At 35.8% G+C, this 18,291-nt stretch overlaps 1 protein-coding gene across 2 annotated transcripts in view; it reads right to left on the bottom strand.

Moving 5' to 3' along the window:
• The window catches only part of LOC111505383 (ubiquinone biosynthesis protein COQ6, mitochondrial), a 119,976-nt gene that overhangs the window by 35,527 nt on the left and 66,158 nt on the right, over positions 1-18,291 (bottom strand). For both annotated transcript variants that reach the window (XM_074180794.1, XM_074180793.1), the window contains exons 4-7: positions 16,770-16,877; positions 16,650-16,712; positions 16,485-16,592; positions 9,644-9,846 (exon numbers count right to left, since the gene is read on the bottom strand). In XM_074180794.1, coding sequence (XP_074036895.1) covers positions 9,644-9,846; positions 16,485-16,592; positions 16,650-16,712; positions 16,770-16,877 — 482 coding nt within the window. The remainder of the gene's footprint in view (positions 1-9,643; positions 9,847-16,484; positions 16,593-16,649; positions 16,713-16,769; positions 16,878-18,291) is intronic.

The raw sequence follows: 18,291 nt of genomic DNA, 5'->3' as shown, positions 1-18,291 counted from the left end.
GAAGTCCGAACTAATGAAATTCACAGAAATAACCTAATATGTAACATCAGTGTGTTCACTGCCTTCATCAGACATGACAACTTAGTGAAGTGGATACTGAGGAACAACCTATCATTCACAAGTGCCCCAGAAAATGTCATCAGAAGTCTGAATTTTGGAAATGCAACTCTTTACATACACTTTCAACTGCGAGAGCGAATTGAGTGAACGAAGTATGCTGTAAATGCAGGACTACAAGACCAAATCTTGATCATCAATTGGAAATAATTTTCTGATGCTTCTTTCACCACGAAATATTCATTATTAGCTGACATAAAAAATTCGGTCACTTTGTTAAATACCTTAAAATGTGGAATAACGTTCAAACGGAAGCCGTTCAAAAATTTTACGGATTCTTTTATTTCCGCAGATATTCAGTATATAGATCAAATCAAATCATATCAAATCAAATATGCTTTATTGTCCAAAGTATAAACTCGTTGACAAAACTAATCATGTATAAATGAGTTTCACTATAATAACTATACATTATACATATACATTGGTTTAATGTATGTGTCATACTGAAATATGGTTACGATTTTTAGTGCACAGCTAAAACAATTATAGATAAATAAATGAATATGCATATATAAACGCACATAAATACCACACACATACATATTTATATACACACATCGGAAAAGTCTAGGGATATATTTATAACATACTAAATATCATAAAAATGAATGCATGAGGTCGTTTAATTTCGATTAAATTGGTACATTCGACCACCCTGTAGATTTCTATGGGTTGAACAAAGCTTGCAAAAACAGTATCTTTTATCATGTAGGGCTTCTTCAAGGTGGCATGCGACAAAATGATGTAGCTCTTCGTTTGGGGGTCTCCCAAAGTGTTATCAGTCGATTGTGGCAGTGTTTCCGTGAAACTGGCAGTCCAGCCGAACAACATCCAGGGCGAGGACGCGCTACAACTGCAGTTCAAGACCGATTTTTGGTCTTAACCGCAAGAAGACAACCGACAATCACAGCACCTGAGTTGGTTAACGTGTTGCAGCAGACGCACCAGGTAACCATTGGTCGTGATACTGTCAGAAATCGACTGCATGAAGCAGAGCTCCACAACAAAAGGCCACTTAGATGTCCACCTTTGTCGAGAGGCAATCGCGGTAGAAGATTAGAGTGGTGTCAACAACATCAAAACTGGGATGCAAATAATTGGGCCACAGTTTTGTTTACCGACGAATCCAGATTTGGATTTCATCCAGATTCTCGTCGAGTAAGACTGTGGAGACGACCTGGAAATAATGAACGTTTGAGACACGTCCAGGAAGTCCACACATACAGAGGTGGTACAGTAATGCTATGGGGCGGAATCATGATCAGCGGCAGAACCGATCTCGTTTTTCCAAATCGCTCCCTCACAGCTCGACAGTACCTCGACACTATTCTTCTACCTATCGTCTGTCCGTTTGCTGGTGCTGTTGGTGAAATCTTCCACCTAATGCACGATAATGCTCATCCACATGTCGCGCGTCTAGTGACTGACTGGCTCACCAACGAAGGAGTTGATGTATTGCCATGACCAGCACAACCACCGGACCTGAATCCCATCGAGCATGTGTGGGACATGCTTCAACGAAGAATTACTCCGCATATGGGGAACATTCACACAACGTTTCAATTGAGAGAGCTTTTAATCGCTGAATGGGCAAATGTACCTCAACAAGACATTGACAATCTCATTTTGTCGATGCACGATAGATGTAACGTGGAGGCCATACTTTATACTGATTCCAATTTTTTTTGTATTACGATTTTTTTTCGGGGTGCCAAAGAAGAGCCATATTTTTTTTTAGTTTTGCTTATATGCGCACTCAGTATTTTTGACCATTTAATGAATTTTGTTGTAAGTTACATTCGTTTAATAATCACCCGCCAACTTTTTTCCCTAAAGCGATCTAAAAAAAAACTATTGCCATTTTTAAAAATATCCCTAGACTTTTCTAATGTGTGTACATCCTAAATGAACGAATAGTCAGAAATTAACAGGTAAATAAGGAAGTCAATAGATAAAATATATAAATAAATAAGATAAACAGACCCTGTTTTCAAAATTGCAGGAGCTATTAAAATCAACATAAGCAGTGCTTGAACAGGGAATAATTTCATTTCAGAATTCCATCCATATCTTTATCAAAGTACTCTTGAACACTATAAAACACCTGGTCAATGAGAACTTGCTTTACAGATTTCCTGAACTGATGAGGTGATTGGGTATCTTTAAGAGTAGGCCAAATTGGACACTTGGGAAACTCTTGTTTTCAAACTGAATACATGATAACTGCTGGCAGTATCTGAGAGTTGAATTTTTTGACAAACTTAATGGTGAAAATCGCAATTCAATATCTATCATCGTTTCTGAGTTATAGCATGTTTCCTGTCAAAAATTTCTTGTTTCAATGAAAACATTTCCAAAAAACTTTTATAAGTAGAATTCAATGGTGTGAAAAACAATTTTTTTCAAATGAGATATCGATAGTTATTGATGGAAAACTATTTTTTAATGAGACACCCTGTGATGTTTTCCCAGAGTCATCTTTGAAATACGGAGCTTTTAGGTTTTTTCATGTAGTCTTTGAAACGCACACTTTGATCAAGTAGGCTTCGGACGACGCGGCGATAAAACAGAAAGATATTGTTCAGTAGTAGCTATCAAATGTTGACAAGACTTCACAGCAGTAATTGAAACGCATAGTTTCAATAAAACTGATAACAATGGCTCCGTACTTGGAGATCTCTTGTCATTTCGGCCTTACTCCTTTGTCAATCCATTCTCGTACAGTTTTCAAGACCGGATTCTCCTTCTGCGCTACCATGATGTCCTGCCTCGTCATAAAGGTGGTGTCACCCTCAGAGGCTGCTGACGACCGTACCGCACCATGGTCAGGTGATTCCTCAAAGTTTCTATCCGTATCCCTGGACAAGGGACCCTTACAGATTACCACCCTTCGGGTCAGAGCGAACCCGAAGCGGTGGGAGGTAGGGTAGCCTACCTATCAGAGCTCCTATCAGAGCTGTCCATAAAAGAGTATCTGCCCGCTACCTTATCACGTTCTGGTAGGAAGTTCTTCTTCTGGTAGCTGGATATCCTTGTCCTCCTGGCGTTGGCAAAATTTGCATCCGGATACACAACACAACAAAAAAATATTTTTTGAATGTTTCCTACACTAAATTAGTCAATTTCTACTAATTTTGGGGTAATAAAAACGAAAATAACAATGAAAAATTTTTATTAGCTCTGGTTTTTGAGATACACAGTACTTAATCTTAAAGAGTAGTTATACTATACGTGAAAAGTGAAAGTACATAAAACAATATTGTTATGTTTCTTTTAGAATATTTTAAGTACAAAATTAATAAAAAAAAACATTATTCTTAGTGTTTTGAAAAATAAAAGAAGTTTGTACCACCAAATTTCAATTAAGTCCATCCGATTCATTGTAAGATCGCTGTCGATTAGCTTGTCTTTTATAAAACACTTCTGGAGCATCCCTACACACAGACCAGCAGTAGTCTGCAAGCATTGCTTCATTCCAACGGCCCTGATATCTCTGTTCCATTAAGGCAATGTCTTGATGTTCATATTTGATTGATTGGAGAAGTGTTTTCATATTTATATACGTTTCCTTCACGTGAACTGCATGACCTATAGGAATAGAGGGTAGCTGATTTCCATTATGCAGAAGTACAGTTTTGAAGAGTCTATAAACAGTCTCCATTCAGATGGAGTGTGATCCAAATTCAAGCAGTCCATCAAACCATTAACATCAGAACAAACTACGTGGTTTTCTTTTTTCTCAAAAAAAGGAAGCAAATCTTTTTGACGCTGTCTGTACTGAGATATTTTCACATCATGTTTTAGAAGATTCCACTGTTGTAGTCTTGACCCTAACAGCTCAGCCTTTTCCTTAGACAAGCGAAGATCTCTTATAAGGTCACTCAACTCTGCTTGACTAATTCTGTGCGGATCACTAGACCTATCGCTTACCTCAAAATCAGGGTCATAGGATGTAGAAGGATGGGTTGCTCCTTCTAAACAGTCTTCATCACCTTCCTCTAAAATTTCATAGTTTTGGGGTGGAGAAGGGACTGGCAAATTGTCTGAGTGTGGTACAGGCCGAAGAGCAGATGGGAGATTAGGGTATTTAACCGTTCCTCTTTTCTTCATAGATAAACCTTGCTTAATGGGAGGAGTTAAGCAGAAATAACAGTCGTCTGTATGATTGGTAGGCTCACGCCAAACCATAGGTACTGCAAAAGCCATTGCCCGGTTTTTATTTTTCAGCCACTCTCGCAATATGACGGAACAAGAATTACAACATATATGAGAAGCCCATGATTTATCTTGGTCCCCAACTTTCACACCAAAATAATGTTCATAGGCTGTCTTAACGATAGGTGTCATTTTACGTTTCTGAGCCTTAAATGTTATTTCACCACATATATAGCAAAAGCTATCGACAGAATTCACACACTTTTGAGGCATTTCAGATCAGCACTTAAATTAATTTAAAAATCAACTTCACACAATAATTTCAATAGCAACCACGTGCGTACAATTGACAAACTCACATAGGTTATGTTTACTACTTAAGAACATCTGATGAGAGGGGTGTTATGTAAACAAACATGTGTACTAACTGTTGGTGATGAAATATTTCATTTGTTGAAAACTCAATATACATATATATAATATAATGATACTATATCTTGAAAACAAGAGCTAATATATAATTTTTATGGTCACTTTCGGTTTTAACACGTGGAAATACATTAAAATCATCTAATTTCAATCCCGAAACAAAAACTTTGTTGTGTTGTGATATCAGGCATGGTCTTTTCGAGAGGCTATTTGCGTTTCCGTGACTCTTTCCTTTCCGATGTTGAATTACAAAATCGTAAGTTTGTAACTTTTCGACCCACCTGACTATTTGTCCTTCTGGGGTTTTGAAGTTGAATAGCCACCGAATTGCTGAGTGGTCTGACCAACACAACAGGTGACGACCAGGGGCTGTTTAATTTTCCGATTCTTCTTCCTACAACATGCCCTTAATAATGGATGAAGCTTCGTTCAGCTTTGGGAAAGAAAGTCGTCAGTTTATTCTTTCGTCGGATGCTGGACGTGATCGACAGTCCTTCTCTGGCGTAGTTATAGCATTTAGGTCGTCCTCTTGCTCTGGGTGCAGTTGCATTCATCAAACATTTATTTAGAAGTTCCTCTAGACCTTCCATGAGTCGATCTGTTTCTTCGTCTTCCTTTTCACTGATGGCCCTCACTAGAACTTTCCGCTGTTGTCGCTGTTTTAGCAGCTTCAAATTCTAGGGCATAAATGATGGCTTCATCAAATTTTTTATGACGTTCTATCCTCAGCGACTGTTGCAGCTTCGTGTCACGGACTCCGTCGATGAAACTATGACACTAATCTAGTGGGTGAAGTTATCAGGCGCTTCTGGGTAGACAATTACCAATATTTCGACTTCAGCCCCAAACTTCTGCAGGCTCTCTGATGGATCTCAAGTTCTCACTTTCAGTTGAGCTTGGTAGGTGCTCGCTACAATACCTGCTCTCCAAAACCAATACGACTGCTTCATAATCCTTCTGCTTATTCACTGGGATATTCTGTTGCTTTTTTCTAATTTTTCCACCCATTATTTTCCGCAGGGGTCTCAAATTGTCTGCGATAAATTAATCATGTAGTGTTCAAGGAGTATATCAACAACACTGACATATTTCACATTTCAAAACTCATTCGATATATATCGAGGATTATAGAAATAAAGAGAATCAGCGGAAAAAAACAATTTGGAGACAGAGGCAGATTTTAGCCTCCTAAACGTTAACATAAGAATCTGTATAATTTTAGCTTATTCCACTCAACTCAATTTTCACCATCTCGTTTCAAAATGTGTTGTGACAATTTCGATCCTGTTAGTTGTCTATTTCTGATATGATCTCGATGTTCATTCTCAGGCACTTTTAATGGTCTCGAACTTTCACCAATATAACTTTCAACACAAGAAAAATGTATCTTATAAATGCATTTTTTTATTTTTTCTTGTATGTTGTTGAGTTTTGTATATATGAGTATAGATCTCAGTGTAATTGTTGTTAAAAACGAACTTTCAACATCATATCTATTTCCAATTCAGATAGTCCTGGAATGTAAAGTATAACGTTAGTTCTGAAAGGTGTCGGTTGTTGTTTAGTCGGTAATTATTGAGTTGGTGGTTGTTGAATTTGTGATGCTATTTGTAGGGTCATTTGGTTGCAATGCATTTTTCTTATAAGTTGTTGGGTTTTGTATATATGAGTATGGATCTCAGTGTAATTATTGTTGGGTAATAAATTCCAATATCATATCTATCTCCAATTTGGATAGTTCTGGAATGTAAGGTATAACGTTAGTTGTGGAAGGTGTCGGTGGTTGTTTTGTCGGTAATTATTGAGTTAGTGGTTATCAATTTGTGATGCTATTTGTAGGGTTATTTGATTTTAAATTAACTGTTTATTTTCTGAATTTTACTAGTTCAGAATTTAATTGCGAAAAATACTTTGAATTTACGCAGTTACTTATCGGGGAGAACTAAAGAGTTTGTCCTTTCTGCATGTGCATGAAGTTTTCCATTACAAATTTTCATATTGTTCAGATTACGGAAAGTTAAAAATCCCAAAGGAGTCGACAAATGAATTTCGTTCAATAACAATAGATATACAGGGTGTTCCTTAAACACATGCTAATATTTAAGGAGGTAATTCTTAGACCCATTTTAAGGAAAAAACTTCCAATGGACGTATGTCCTAAACGCCTTAACTTTTGAGATACAGGGTGGCAAAGTTTTCAAAAATAATCAGTTTTTTAATAATAACTGAGATAATTTTGTAGACATCTTTGGCATATTTGGTACATATGTTCCATGCCTCAAGGAGCATTTTCTGATGTACACAAATTTGTATTTTTTCAAACAGTGGCATCCCTACGGGTTTCGCATTGAATATTTTTGGGGAAAACGTACTACGCCAATGCTTCCTTTTCAAAATAAAATCATTTTTAAAATCCTCCTTTATTTTTGAGTATTTTGGTATTTCTTTGTCCGACGCACGAGTTTCACTCAGAAAAATAAAAATCGACAGAAAGTAAATTAAGAAATTAGATCAATTCTCAATGAATGAGAATCTGAAAATTGCTTCATAACGCATTACCAATTCCCTAATAATATTTGAAAACATAATCTGCAAAAAAATAAATTTTTCACAAAAACGAGTTTTATTTTATTTTGTGACAGTAAGTCTAAACGAATAGCACAAATTTGTTGATTAGTAATAATACCAAAACTTATTATAAAAATTGTTGGAAGTGGCCACCTGCACTTAGTATGCATGCTTCCGCCCTTCTACGCATGGAATTACGCACCCGTTCAAATATTCCCGGCGTATTTCGTATAGTTTCACACGAGGCAACTAGTCGCTCTCTTAAATCTTCTGAAGTATCAACGGGAGTTTTATACACAAGAGTTTTAAGGTGATCCCATAAAAAAAAATCTAAACTGTTGAGATCGGGGGATCTTGCTGGCCATTGCTGAGGTCCTCCGCGACCTATCCAACGATTAGGATAAACTGTATTTAAATGGTTTCGGACAATTACACTGAAATGAGCAGGGGCGCCATCGTGCATGTACCATATTCGATTCCTTAACGCAAGTGGCACATCTTCCAATAACCCAGGTAAGTCTTCTTCGAGAAAGTGTAAATTAGAACGACCATCAAGGCGTCCTGGTAGAAAAAATGGGCCTATTAGATGATCACCTATAATTCCTGCCCATACATTAATCGAAAATTGGTGTTGGAAATGGGTTTCAGTTATTACATGGGGATTTTCTTCAGCCCACACATGATTGTTATGGAAATTTTGAATGGCATTCCGAGAAAAATTTGCTTCGTCTGTGAACAAAATGTTTGTCTCAAACTGCGGATTTAGTGCAATACTTTGTAGATACCACTGACTGAAGTTCACACGCTGTGGAAAATCTCTGAGGAGTAATGCCTGCACTCTTGAAATATGGTATGGGTATAACAAAAAATCAACCAAAATACGCCAAACAATTTGATGACAAATATCCAGAGTTCTAGCGATCTTCCTCGTACTCGTCTCAGGATGTTCCTCAATTTCTTGCAGCACCGCTTCCTCGATTTCAGGAGATCTTACTACACGAGGTCTACCTTCCCGAGTCCCTTTCTTGAAACTACCAGTTTCCCCAAGTCGACGATAAATATTTGAAAAGGTTCGGCTATCTGGTAAGGCACGATTAGGATATCTTTCCTGATAAATGCGCCTGGCTTCTGTTGCATTACCATCGGCAAGGCCATATACGTAATGCATTTGCGCCATTTCCGCATTCGTATAATTTACCATATTTACTGATATTCAGAAAAACAGCGGACTACCAAAGTAACTTCAATAACACTTCAAAATCAATCAAAACGCGCTGTGACAGTTTTTAACACCAACACCTTACTTTAAACCAATATCAATATTAGCTACTGACGTTTGTACATACAGAGAATTCGTTTTTTATTGTTATGGTGGGTACGCTGTTTTTTCTGCTTTTAATCTTTAAAAGAAATCGACAAACTCCATATTTCCAAGAGGTGCAGTAAATAAATTCTGCTACACGTCATTTATTCCAAGATAACTAAATTCATGTTTTCAAAAATTATTAAGCGGTGCTGCGTTATGATGTAATTTTAATTGAGAACAGTGCATCTGACAACAAACAAATAACTTTTAGATCCTCAATTATTTTGCAACAAATCTGATCTCTTAGTTTGCCTTCAGTCGATGCACGATACTGCATCAGATTTTTAAGGAATTTATCCTTAAGTAAAGCGATTTTTAATTTTTTGAGCGAAAACCATGCGTCGGACAAAGAAAACCCAGCAAATCAAATGTGCTCAAAAATGTATGGAGATTTTAAAAATAATTTTTAATTCAAGATAAAGCAAAAATATACATTTCAAAACTCGTACATACGCCACTGGCAGAGAAAATTAGGAAAATTGTACATCAGAAAATGCGCCTTGAGGCATGGAACATATGTACTAAATATACCAAAGATGTCTACAAAATTATCTCAGTTATTATTAAAAAACTGATTATTTTTGAAAACTTTGCCACCCTGTATCTCAAAAGTTAAGGCTTTTAGGACATACGTCCATAGGACGTTTTTTCCTTAAAATGGTCTAAGAATTACCTCCTTAAATATTAGCATGTGTTTAAGGAACACCCTGTATTTCGGTAAAATCTGTAACTGAAATAGCAAAGTCAGCTTTTCAGAAACTTGGAACATTATTTTGTATCAGGAAGTTATTCACACGTCAGCAACTAACTATTTATACTTCATAAAGTTCAACGTAGGCTTCCTTTGAAATATTGCTCGCATATATAGAGCCCCTTGGAAAAAATACCCCTTTTTTTATTAAGACGAGGGGTAGTTAGATTAATACAGCAACCTAAGCTGAATGAATTAGACCACTTCAAAGACGAAACCAGACATAAAACTTTGTTTTTCGATATTTTGCTCACCCAACTAGTACAGCTCCTTTGGCAATGTAACTTGTAGCATGACCAAATCCTAGAGGAAACGCAGCTCTGCTACCTTCTTCTATTCCGGCAATCTTTGGAGGGTATTGTCTCACTGTATCTGCTGAACAGTTCATCATTCTTAGCAAGTTGTCGAATGTTTTTGTTGCCTGATCAACAACACTGTTGCGGCTGAATACCTTCCACTAAAAAATGAAGAGAGCCATTGTAGAATCTGTTCAATTAATTCCATTCATAAAATGTATTAGTTAGCTAATAGTGTTTTCATTGATTTCATTAAAGTGATCAAATTTTGTGTTTCTTAAAAGGCGAGAGTGCAATATTATTGTGAAAAAAATAATATTAGAGTTTTTTATTCAACAGTAAGTTTTCCTATAATTTTCTGTCAAATTTTGAATTCAAGATGGCATGTCGAAAAAGCTAACAAAAAACGGAATGTTGCGGATGATCACAGGCAGAAAAGTATTAGATAATTTTTTCATTTTCGTCAAAATATAGGCTTAATATGCCCAGAGACTGTGTCGACATTAAAAAAATATAACTTAATAAGGCATTACGATACAAAACATGAACAACAATATAAAAACAGGACAACTCTGGATAGATAAAATTATTCAAAATGAACTTGACAAAACAACAAGCTATTTTTTTAAATCAAGCTATTTTATCAAATACGGCAGTGAAGGCTAGATTTGTTGTCAGTCAGATACTGGCAAAAAAAGAAACTTCACTGGTTCGGACTTCTATTGTCTACTATATAAAACGATTTGAAATCCCTGAAACAACTCATTTTATATAGTAGACAATGGAAGTCCAAACCTGTGAAATTCATCATGAAACATTGTCAATCACCTTCAAAAAAAGGAACCTTTCTGCTGTTGCAGAAATAAAATTTCCTAATAAAATAAATATTATTTCAAACATTAGTTTATTAAGATTCACAATTGCACGGAGAATTGAAGACTTGTCCAAAAACATAGCAACAATACTTCGTGAATGCATTGCAAAATTCGAATATTGTTCTTATTCACCTGATGAGAGTTGCGATATTAGCTATAAAGCACAACGGGCTATATTTTTTCGTGGTATTGACAACAAAGTACCGGAGAATTGTGTTTACTGATTCCAATGAAAGGGACAACATCGTCCCTAAAGTCTGAGTTGAAAAATGTTTCAATTTCATTAGAAAAGATTATTGGTATATCGACAGATGGAGCACATTACATTACATTACACAAGACATTAGGTTCACGAAAGGGAAATATTCGTTAACCACTCCATAAATCACCAGGAAAATTTGTGTGAGAAAAGATTGAGTTTGCCAAATGTCGCAGTACGAATTATTAAAGTCGTGCGAGTTGAATCACCGTGAATTTGAAGAATTCCTGAAAGATTTAGAAACTGAATATGGCAACATGGTTTTTAATACGGAAGTGTAATGTAATGTTCTAACTTAACATACTCCATGGTTGTTGGTGACATAAGTTGGTAATACTGTCGACTTTATAGTTTTGTCATCAAGTCGATATACATTCCTGTAACCATTTGATAGGCGAATAACCCAGAAATTACGGAGTTTAATTTGAGTGATACGACATTGTGGCAGCGGTGACTCATAATAGTTAGAAGTGAGAGAATCGAATCACCAGGAGTCTTCGAATCTTTTTCATTTCAATGTCGTACCTCACGGAGTTCAAGCCAGACACTTTTAGCGGGAGCCCGTTAAAAAGTGCGATAATAAGAATTTCAATTGAGTTAACACATGAAGTAGAGATGTACGTTAGGTCAGTAATGAAAAATTTGCTACTTAAAGATTATCTTCGTCAGTTAGATATGGATGAACAAAACAAGATTATATTTACAAAAACAGTAGGAATATTGTTCAACCTCTTGGCCACAAAAACCAAAGTTGTCTGTCCATGGAGCTTCTACCTCATTACCAGTAGGTATAGGTATGAGATCTCGTATAATGAAAATTTACTTTTGAAAGAAACGCGAATTATTATATCCAAAACTTCACAACTAAAGTGTTTGGAATTCATATACAGAACATTGAGGTATCGTTAAATGCAGGGGAAGAGCTAAATCTAGTGTCTGGTGGATAGAGCTGTCAACACAAATTGAGAATCTTGTGAAATCTTGTCCACAGTGTGTTGAAAACCGTTGCAACATCATGCCATGGCATATGTTTGGCTATATTACCATATAGAACAACCCCATTAGAACAACTCCATTAGAATTTCTTATTAATCAGTGGGCTATGCTTGAAGACTGGCAGTAAACAAATCTAAAGAAATGAACTTTAAATGTTCAAGCCAGTCTAGAATATACCTACACAGTAGGTTGAATGGACTGACGCCTATCAGAAAACAACTACTCCTCTGGCTAATACCACGAAGGGCGTTGGATTATATCCGACGTCAGTGCAGGAATCTTCACAGAAAATCTCCTGCATATGCAATTGGCAATACAAGCGTAAGAGCCGACCTTCAATTTTGGAACGAGCAGACTTGCAGACCGATTTCGGGCTCATTAGCCACTCATCAGTGCAAGATAGTGGCCATCATCGACCTAAAGGCTGTGAAGATTCCTGCATTGCCAGCTGTCGGATATAAGCCAACGCCCTTCGAGGTAATAGCCAGGGGAGTAGTTGTTTTCTGAAAGGCGGCAGTCCATTCATCCTACTGTGTAGGTCTTCGAGACTGGCTTGAACGTTTAAAGTTCATTTTTTTAGATTTCCCTTTCATTCATCGAATATTCAGGCTGAACCACTTATCCCCCCTTTGTTCTTGAAACATAATGAAAGTCATTTTCAGAGAAAATTTTAAAATGAAAATGAAGGTGACTCTACTCAGGATGAAAATTAAAAGTGAGGTACAAGTGAAAAGTGAAAGTGTAGAAAGTCAAAAAGGAACACAGACAGATACCAGTTCACCTGTGCACTTGTCTGATTATGTATTGGAATTTTTTTAAATAAATAGAGTTTAGGAGAGCTACCAGCAACATGATTTTAATTTATTTATAAAAGGAAAAAAAGGGGATGTAATGTAATGTTCTAACTTCACTTACTCCATGGTTGTTGGTGGCATAAGTTGGTAACACTGTCGAGTTTATATTTTTGTTAGGTTTGAGGCAGGTCCTTAATAGTGATTGATGCTGTCAAGTCGACATATTTTCTTGTAAGCATTTAATAGGCAAATAAACCAGAATAAAGGATTACGGATTTTAATTTGCATGATACGACACGAAGTACGTTGGCTTAGTAGAGGTGCGATGATAAAAAGAGTATACAACTTAAAAAGCGAAATACAATTGTTCCTGGATATGGAGGGATATGCCTTTCCTCATTTTGGTAATAAAGAATGGATTTGCGATTTTGGGTTTCTTATCGACATGATTCAGCATTTCTATAATCTTAATGTGGCAAAGGGCAAAGGACAGTTTACACACAAGTTGTATGATACAATTCAGGACTTTGAGCGGAAATAGCATCTTTTGCAGAATAATGTGTCTCACTTTCTACATTTAGAAAAAAAACGTTACTAATCAAAAATACGCACAATAAATAGACATTTTAATCAATGAATTTCAATTACGATTCCAAATGTTTAAAGCTGAGAAGACAGCGGTTTCCATGAAAATGTTTTTCTCGCCATTCAATATCGACATAGATACAGTTCGTGAAGACTTTCAAATGGAAGTGATTGACATGCAGAATAATACCGATTAAAAAAATGTATTTTTCTCAGTAAAAAACGACATTTTTTATAAATCATATGTGAACCCTGAGCAATTTCCGTTTTTGACAAAAAATGCAAAGCAAATGATGTCTCTGTTCAGAAGTACGTATGTTTGCGAACAATTATTTTTAACCATGAAATTAATCAAAAAAGACCACCGATCAAGACTGAGTTATGCACGATTATAGATTTGCGTATGTACGTGTAGCTACCTCATCAATTCCGGCTGATATTGATTTGCTTGTATCGAAAAAACAGTGCCAAATTTCTCATTAAAAATTTCAAGTCAATTCGTTTTCAATGTGGATCCAAATTGGGAATTCTGAAAGAGCATACATTTTATCCACACAAAATTAGTACAGGAACTGAATGAGAGTTATTCTGATAGATGGCTGCGTCTAATTGAAGATCTGCAACACCAGCATTTCTGCCGGTGCTGTGAATAGACATCATTGTCGATATTCAGATGACAATAACCCACATTTGTTTCCTGAGATTCATACTCAACATTCACAGAAAACTGCGATATAGGTATATGATATAGGTATTGAAGGATCACTTTTCATTCCCGGGAATTTGACTGGTGAAATGTATCTAAATACATTAGAAGATACTGTTGACCCTCTTTTAATAGAAATGATCGAATTTTATCAAAATGACAATGTTGATTGGAATCATTTCCATCCTCCGTTCTAATGGAGGCCAAAAGGAATGGTTTGCTGGGTTGCCTGATTTATAGCCATAGGACTATTTACTTTGGGGTCACTTGAAAAATTAATAAATCTAAAGAAATGAACTGTAAATGTTCAAGCCCGTCTGGGATATACCTACACGGTAGATTGAATGGACTGACGCCTATAAGAAAACAACTACTCACTGGCTAATACCACGAACGGCGTTGGATTATATCCGACAGGCGTCAGTGCAGGAATCTTCACAGAAAATTTCCTGCATATGCAATTGGCAATACAACTGAAAGACTCGACCTTCAAGTTTGGAACGGGCACACTTGCAGACCGGTTTCGGGCTCTTTAGCCACTTGTCAGTGCAAGATAGTGACCATCATCGACCTAAAGTCAATGATATTCCATAATTGAAAATCGAAATTCTTTCAGACCTAAAGTCAATGATATTGCATAATTGATTATATCCTGTCGAATATGATCAACACCCTTCGTGGTATTAGCCAGTGGAGTAGTTGTTTTTTTATAGGCGTCAGTTCATTCAACCTACTGTGTAGGTATATCCGAGATGAGCTTGAACATCCAAAGTTCATTTCTTTAGATTTGTTCACTGCCTGTCTTCAAGCAGAGCCACTGATTAAAAAGAAAGTTTTTCTACCTTATTCAGAGGATTCGGGCCAGTGGAGTTACATGCCAGTGGAGTTACTGTTTTCTTATAGGCGTCAGTCCATTTAACCTACTGTGTAGGTATATCCTAGACGGGCTTGAACATTTAAAGTTCATTTCTTTAAATTTGTTTACTGCCTGACTAATAAGAATGAAAAATGAATGTTTTGATACAAAGAACGATTGTATAGATCTTCTCCAACGCATAATAGCCGAGTACTGAAAGATAAAATCTGACATGCTGCACATGAATTAACATTTAAATGAATGTTGATGAAGATAAATTCAACTATTCATTTTTTTTCAAGAAGCCAGTTTCAAACCCATTTTCCAATTGATTGAAGAAGTAGAATGCGACGAGTAGGGTATCATTAGAAAGGTAACTTTGTGAGTTTCCAAACGAAATATTACTTGACTCCTCATCCCACTGAATATTTAGGGTTGTAACAATATAGATAGACATTCATTATAGTTCAATAAAAAGTTTTCAATAGTGAAGTACCAAAAAAATCATTGAAATTGCTGCTTGGGAGCCGGTTGACTTTTCCATTTTTGCCAAATCTCCGAAACAAATGATTATTTCATCAGTTTGGAATTCCATTGTCTAATATGATACAAAAGGATATGAAAACCCTGTAAGAATCTGTAAAAAATTAAAAAGATTAGCTGAAAAAACAATTTTATTGAGTAAAACACTGAAATTACAATTAAATAACATACAAGCAACAACCAAAAAAAAACAAAAAATAACGAGCTGAAAAATTAAAAAAATTATTAACTAGAAATGAAAATTGAAAATATATAATTAAAATATTCCGAACCAAGTTACTTCACGACGTTTCGATTGTTAGTATCCACAATCGTCTTCGGGTGATAACTGGACTTATTCCTTCGAGGAAGAGAAGCCGCCACAACCAGTACTTCTACTTCCCTACATCAGAGGATTGTTGGAAAGGATAAGAAGGATAGGGTCCAAGTATAACATCAGAACCTGCTTCAGATCTGGGAACACTATCTGTAGCAGTCTCACGAAAACCAGGTCATCAAACGCGGACTGCGATTCCAAGAATTGCATTTACCGAATACCCTGCGAGTCCGGAGAATCATACATCGGTGAAACTAAGAGGCCATTGAAAGTTCGCATTGCCGAGCACAAAAACACACACAACGAGGAGAAACCAGCAAATCGGGAATAGCAGAGCATGTTTGGACTCTTCAACATAACATCAAGTGGGCTCAAGCTGAAATTATCCACAAGGAGGAACACTGGTTTAGGAGAAAATTCAAAGAAGCCACATATATGTTGTCCAACAACGCATTCATCCAAGCTAATGTAGAGATACGTAACATATGGACACCTCTAATCAAGCGGAACACGACCAGCTCCCGCTAAAAACCAATGAAGTTTTTTTGGTTGTTGTTATTTCATTGTAACTTAAGTTTTTTGCGTAATAAAATTGTGCTAATATTTTTAATTTTTTACAGATTCTTTCAGGGATTTCAAATCATTTTATATCATATTAGACAATGGAAGTCCGAACTGATGAAATGCACCACGAAACATTGTCAACCACCTTCAAACAAACAAATGATCAAGTTGAAAAATTACTTAAAAAGAAAGATAACCGAATTGAAAAGTACTCATATAAAACTGCATCAACTGAAAAATTACAGAATCTTGATCACCTAAGAATCACAGAATATGGTAAATACTATTTCAAAGAAAACACTTACTATAGCCTCATTAATACTGTCAACAAATTCACTTTCCGACTGTTTCAATAAGTTTTTGGCATGCTCCGGAGTTGTAGACCAAACCAGTGAACTCAAAGTCTTCGTGAGCTGAAAAAATAATAGTTAATGTTTTTCTAATATATGTAACATACCGATGTTACTTACGGGAAGGAAAGCTATCGGACCCGTTGGTAGAAATCGTTGCCAAGCCACTGTGTTCTCGATTTCCTGAAAAATATAAAGAATTAATATGTACGGAAAAATGAAAAGCTTTCTGAAAATTACTTCAGATAATTTCAAAGTCGCTACTACACCCATCTGATTATAACTCCAAGACAAATAGTTGACATCCATAGCTTTCCTCACTTGGGAATTGACACCATCACATCCTAACTGAAAAAGTAATATTTTTTATGGTTTGTTTTTGAATATGGTAACAGTGTTCAGTAAATATAGAAAGTAATCATTCATTAAAAGATGATTTCACATTTTTTAACAATTTGAATTTAATTACCTACATCTACGCCTAGTGAGACATCAAACTTACAAATAAAGGGAAAATTTTACCTTATGGGATACTCACGTATTTTCGCGATTTTTTCAGGGATGATACTAGATGATGTTAGGAATTCAGAACACTTTTTATTTTTTGTCGGACTCAATTAGTTTTCGAGATATAGCCTGTCAAAGTTTGTATGACGTCATATTTTACCTTCTTTCGAAAGCAATGAACGATTGCAATTCACATATTTTTTCTATCCCTTTTCATTCACTTATTGCCAAGTTTCTTGAAATTAAATTGAAATTCCATAATTTGTCACATGCTAACTCAACTTAACCTAACCCGACCCAACCTATCTCAGTCTAACCTTACTTTAGAATTTGAAAAAATTATGTATCCTCAACATCTAACCTGACCTCCGAATTCTAAAAGGAACGTATTTTCGAATATTTACTTTTGTGAAAAATATGCTTCCTCAACATCTAACCTGACCTCCGAATTCTAAAAGGAACGTATTTTCGAATAGTGAAACTTAATGCAATTTATAAAAAATGATTTGTGTGCACCCACCGACATAACCTATAAGGTTATGTCGATGTGTGCACCTGACAAATTGGAAGTTTATTCTAATTTCAGGAAACGAGGCAATAAGTGATTGAAACGGGTTAGAAAAAGGTGCGATGATATGGAAAAAGTTGTGTTAAATAGAAAAATATGTGAATTGCAATCGTTTATTGCTTTCAAAAGAAGGTAAAATATGACGTCATACAAACTTTGACAGGCTATATCTCGAAAACTAATTGAGTCCGACAAAAAATAAAAAGTGTGCTGAATTTTTACCATCATCTAGTATCTAGTATCATCCCTGAAAAAATCGCGAAAATCCGTGATTATCCCATAAAGTACAATTTAGCCCAAATAAATATGATAGAAGATATAAAAGAATTGAAGTATCTTATAATATATTTCATCACTCCAAGAGTGTTATATTGAGAAAATGAGAAAAACAAATTTTGAAGAGTAGGGAAACCTGCAAATAATATATGGAAGGTAGGGACTAACAGGACTTTCAACCAAACACGTTCAAAAAACAAACTTACTCTATTTCACAAATCGCCAAGCTTTCGTCTCTAGAGACTTAGTCAGGACGCAAAAATGAAATACAATAGGAAAGAACTAAAAAAATGGACAATAATTACAAGTAATCTGAGTTTTACAATTGAAAACTAATGAAAAAATTTCACAAAATTGGCGCATTGATTTTAATAATGTCATAATTTTCAGATATTGGTAATGTCATGTTCA

This window comes from Leptinotarsa decemlineata, unplaced genomic scaffold (assembly GCF_025532065.1).
Source record: "Leptinotarsa decemlineata unplaced genomic scaffold, Ldec_3_MD MMD2_tig00026299_RagTag_RagTag, whole genome shotgun sequence".
In the NCBI taxonomy this organism is placed as follows: Eukaryota; Metazoa; Arthropoda; class Insecta; order Coleoptera; family Chrysomelidae; genus Leptinotarsa; species Leptinotarsa decemlineata.
This window is presented reverse-complemented; position numbering and strand designations above follow the sequence as displayed.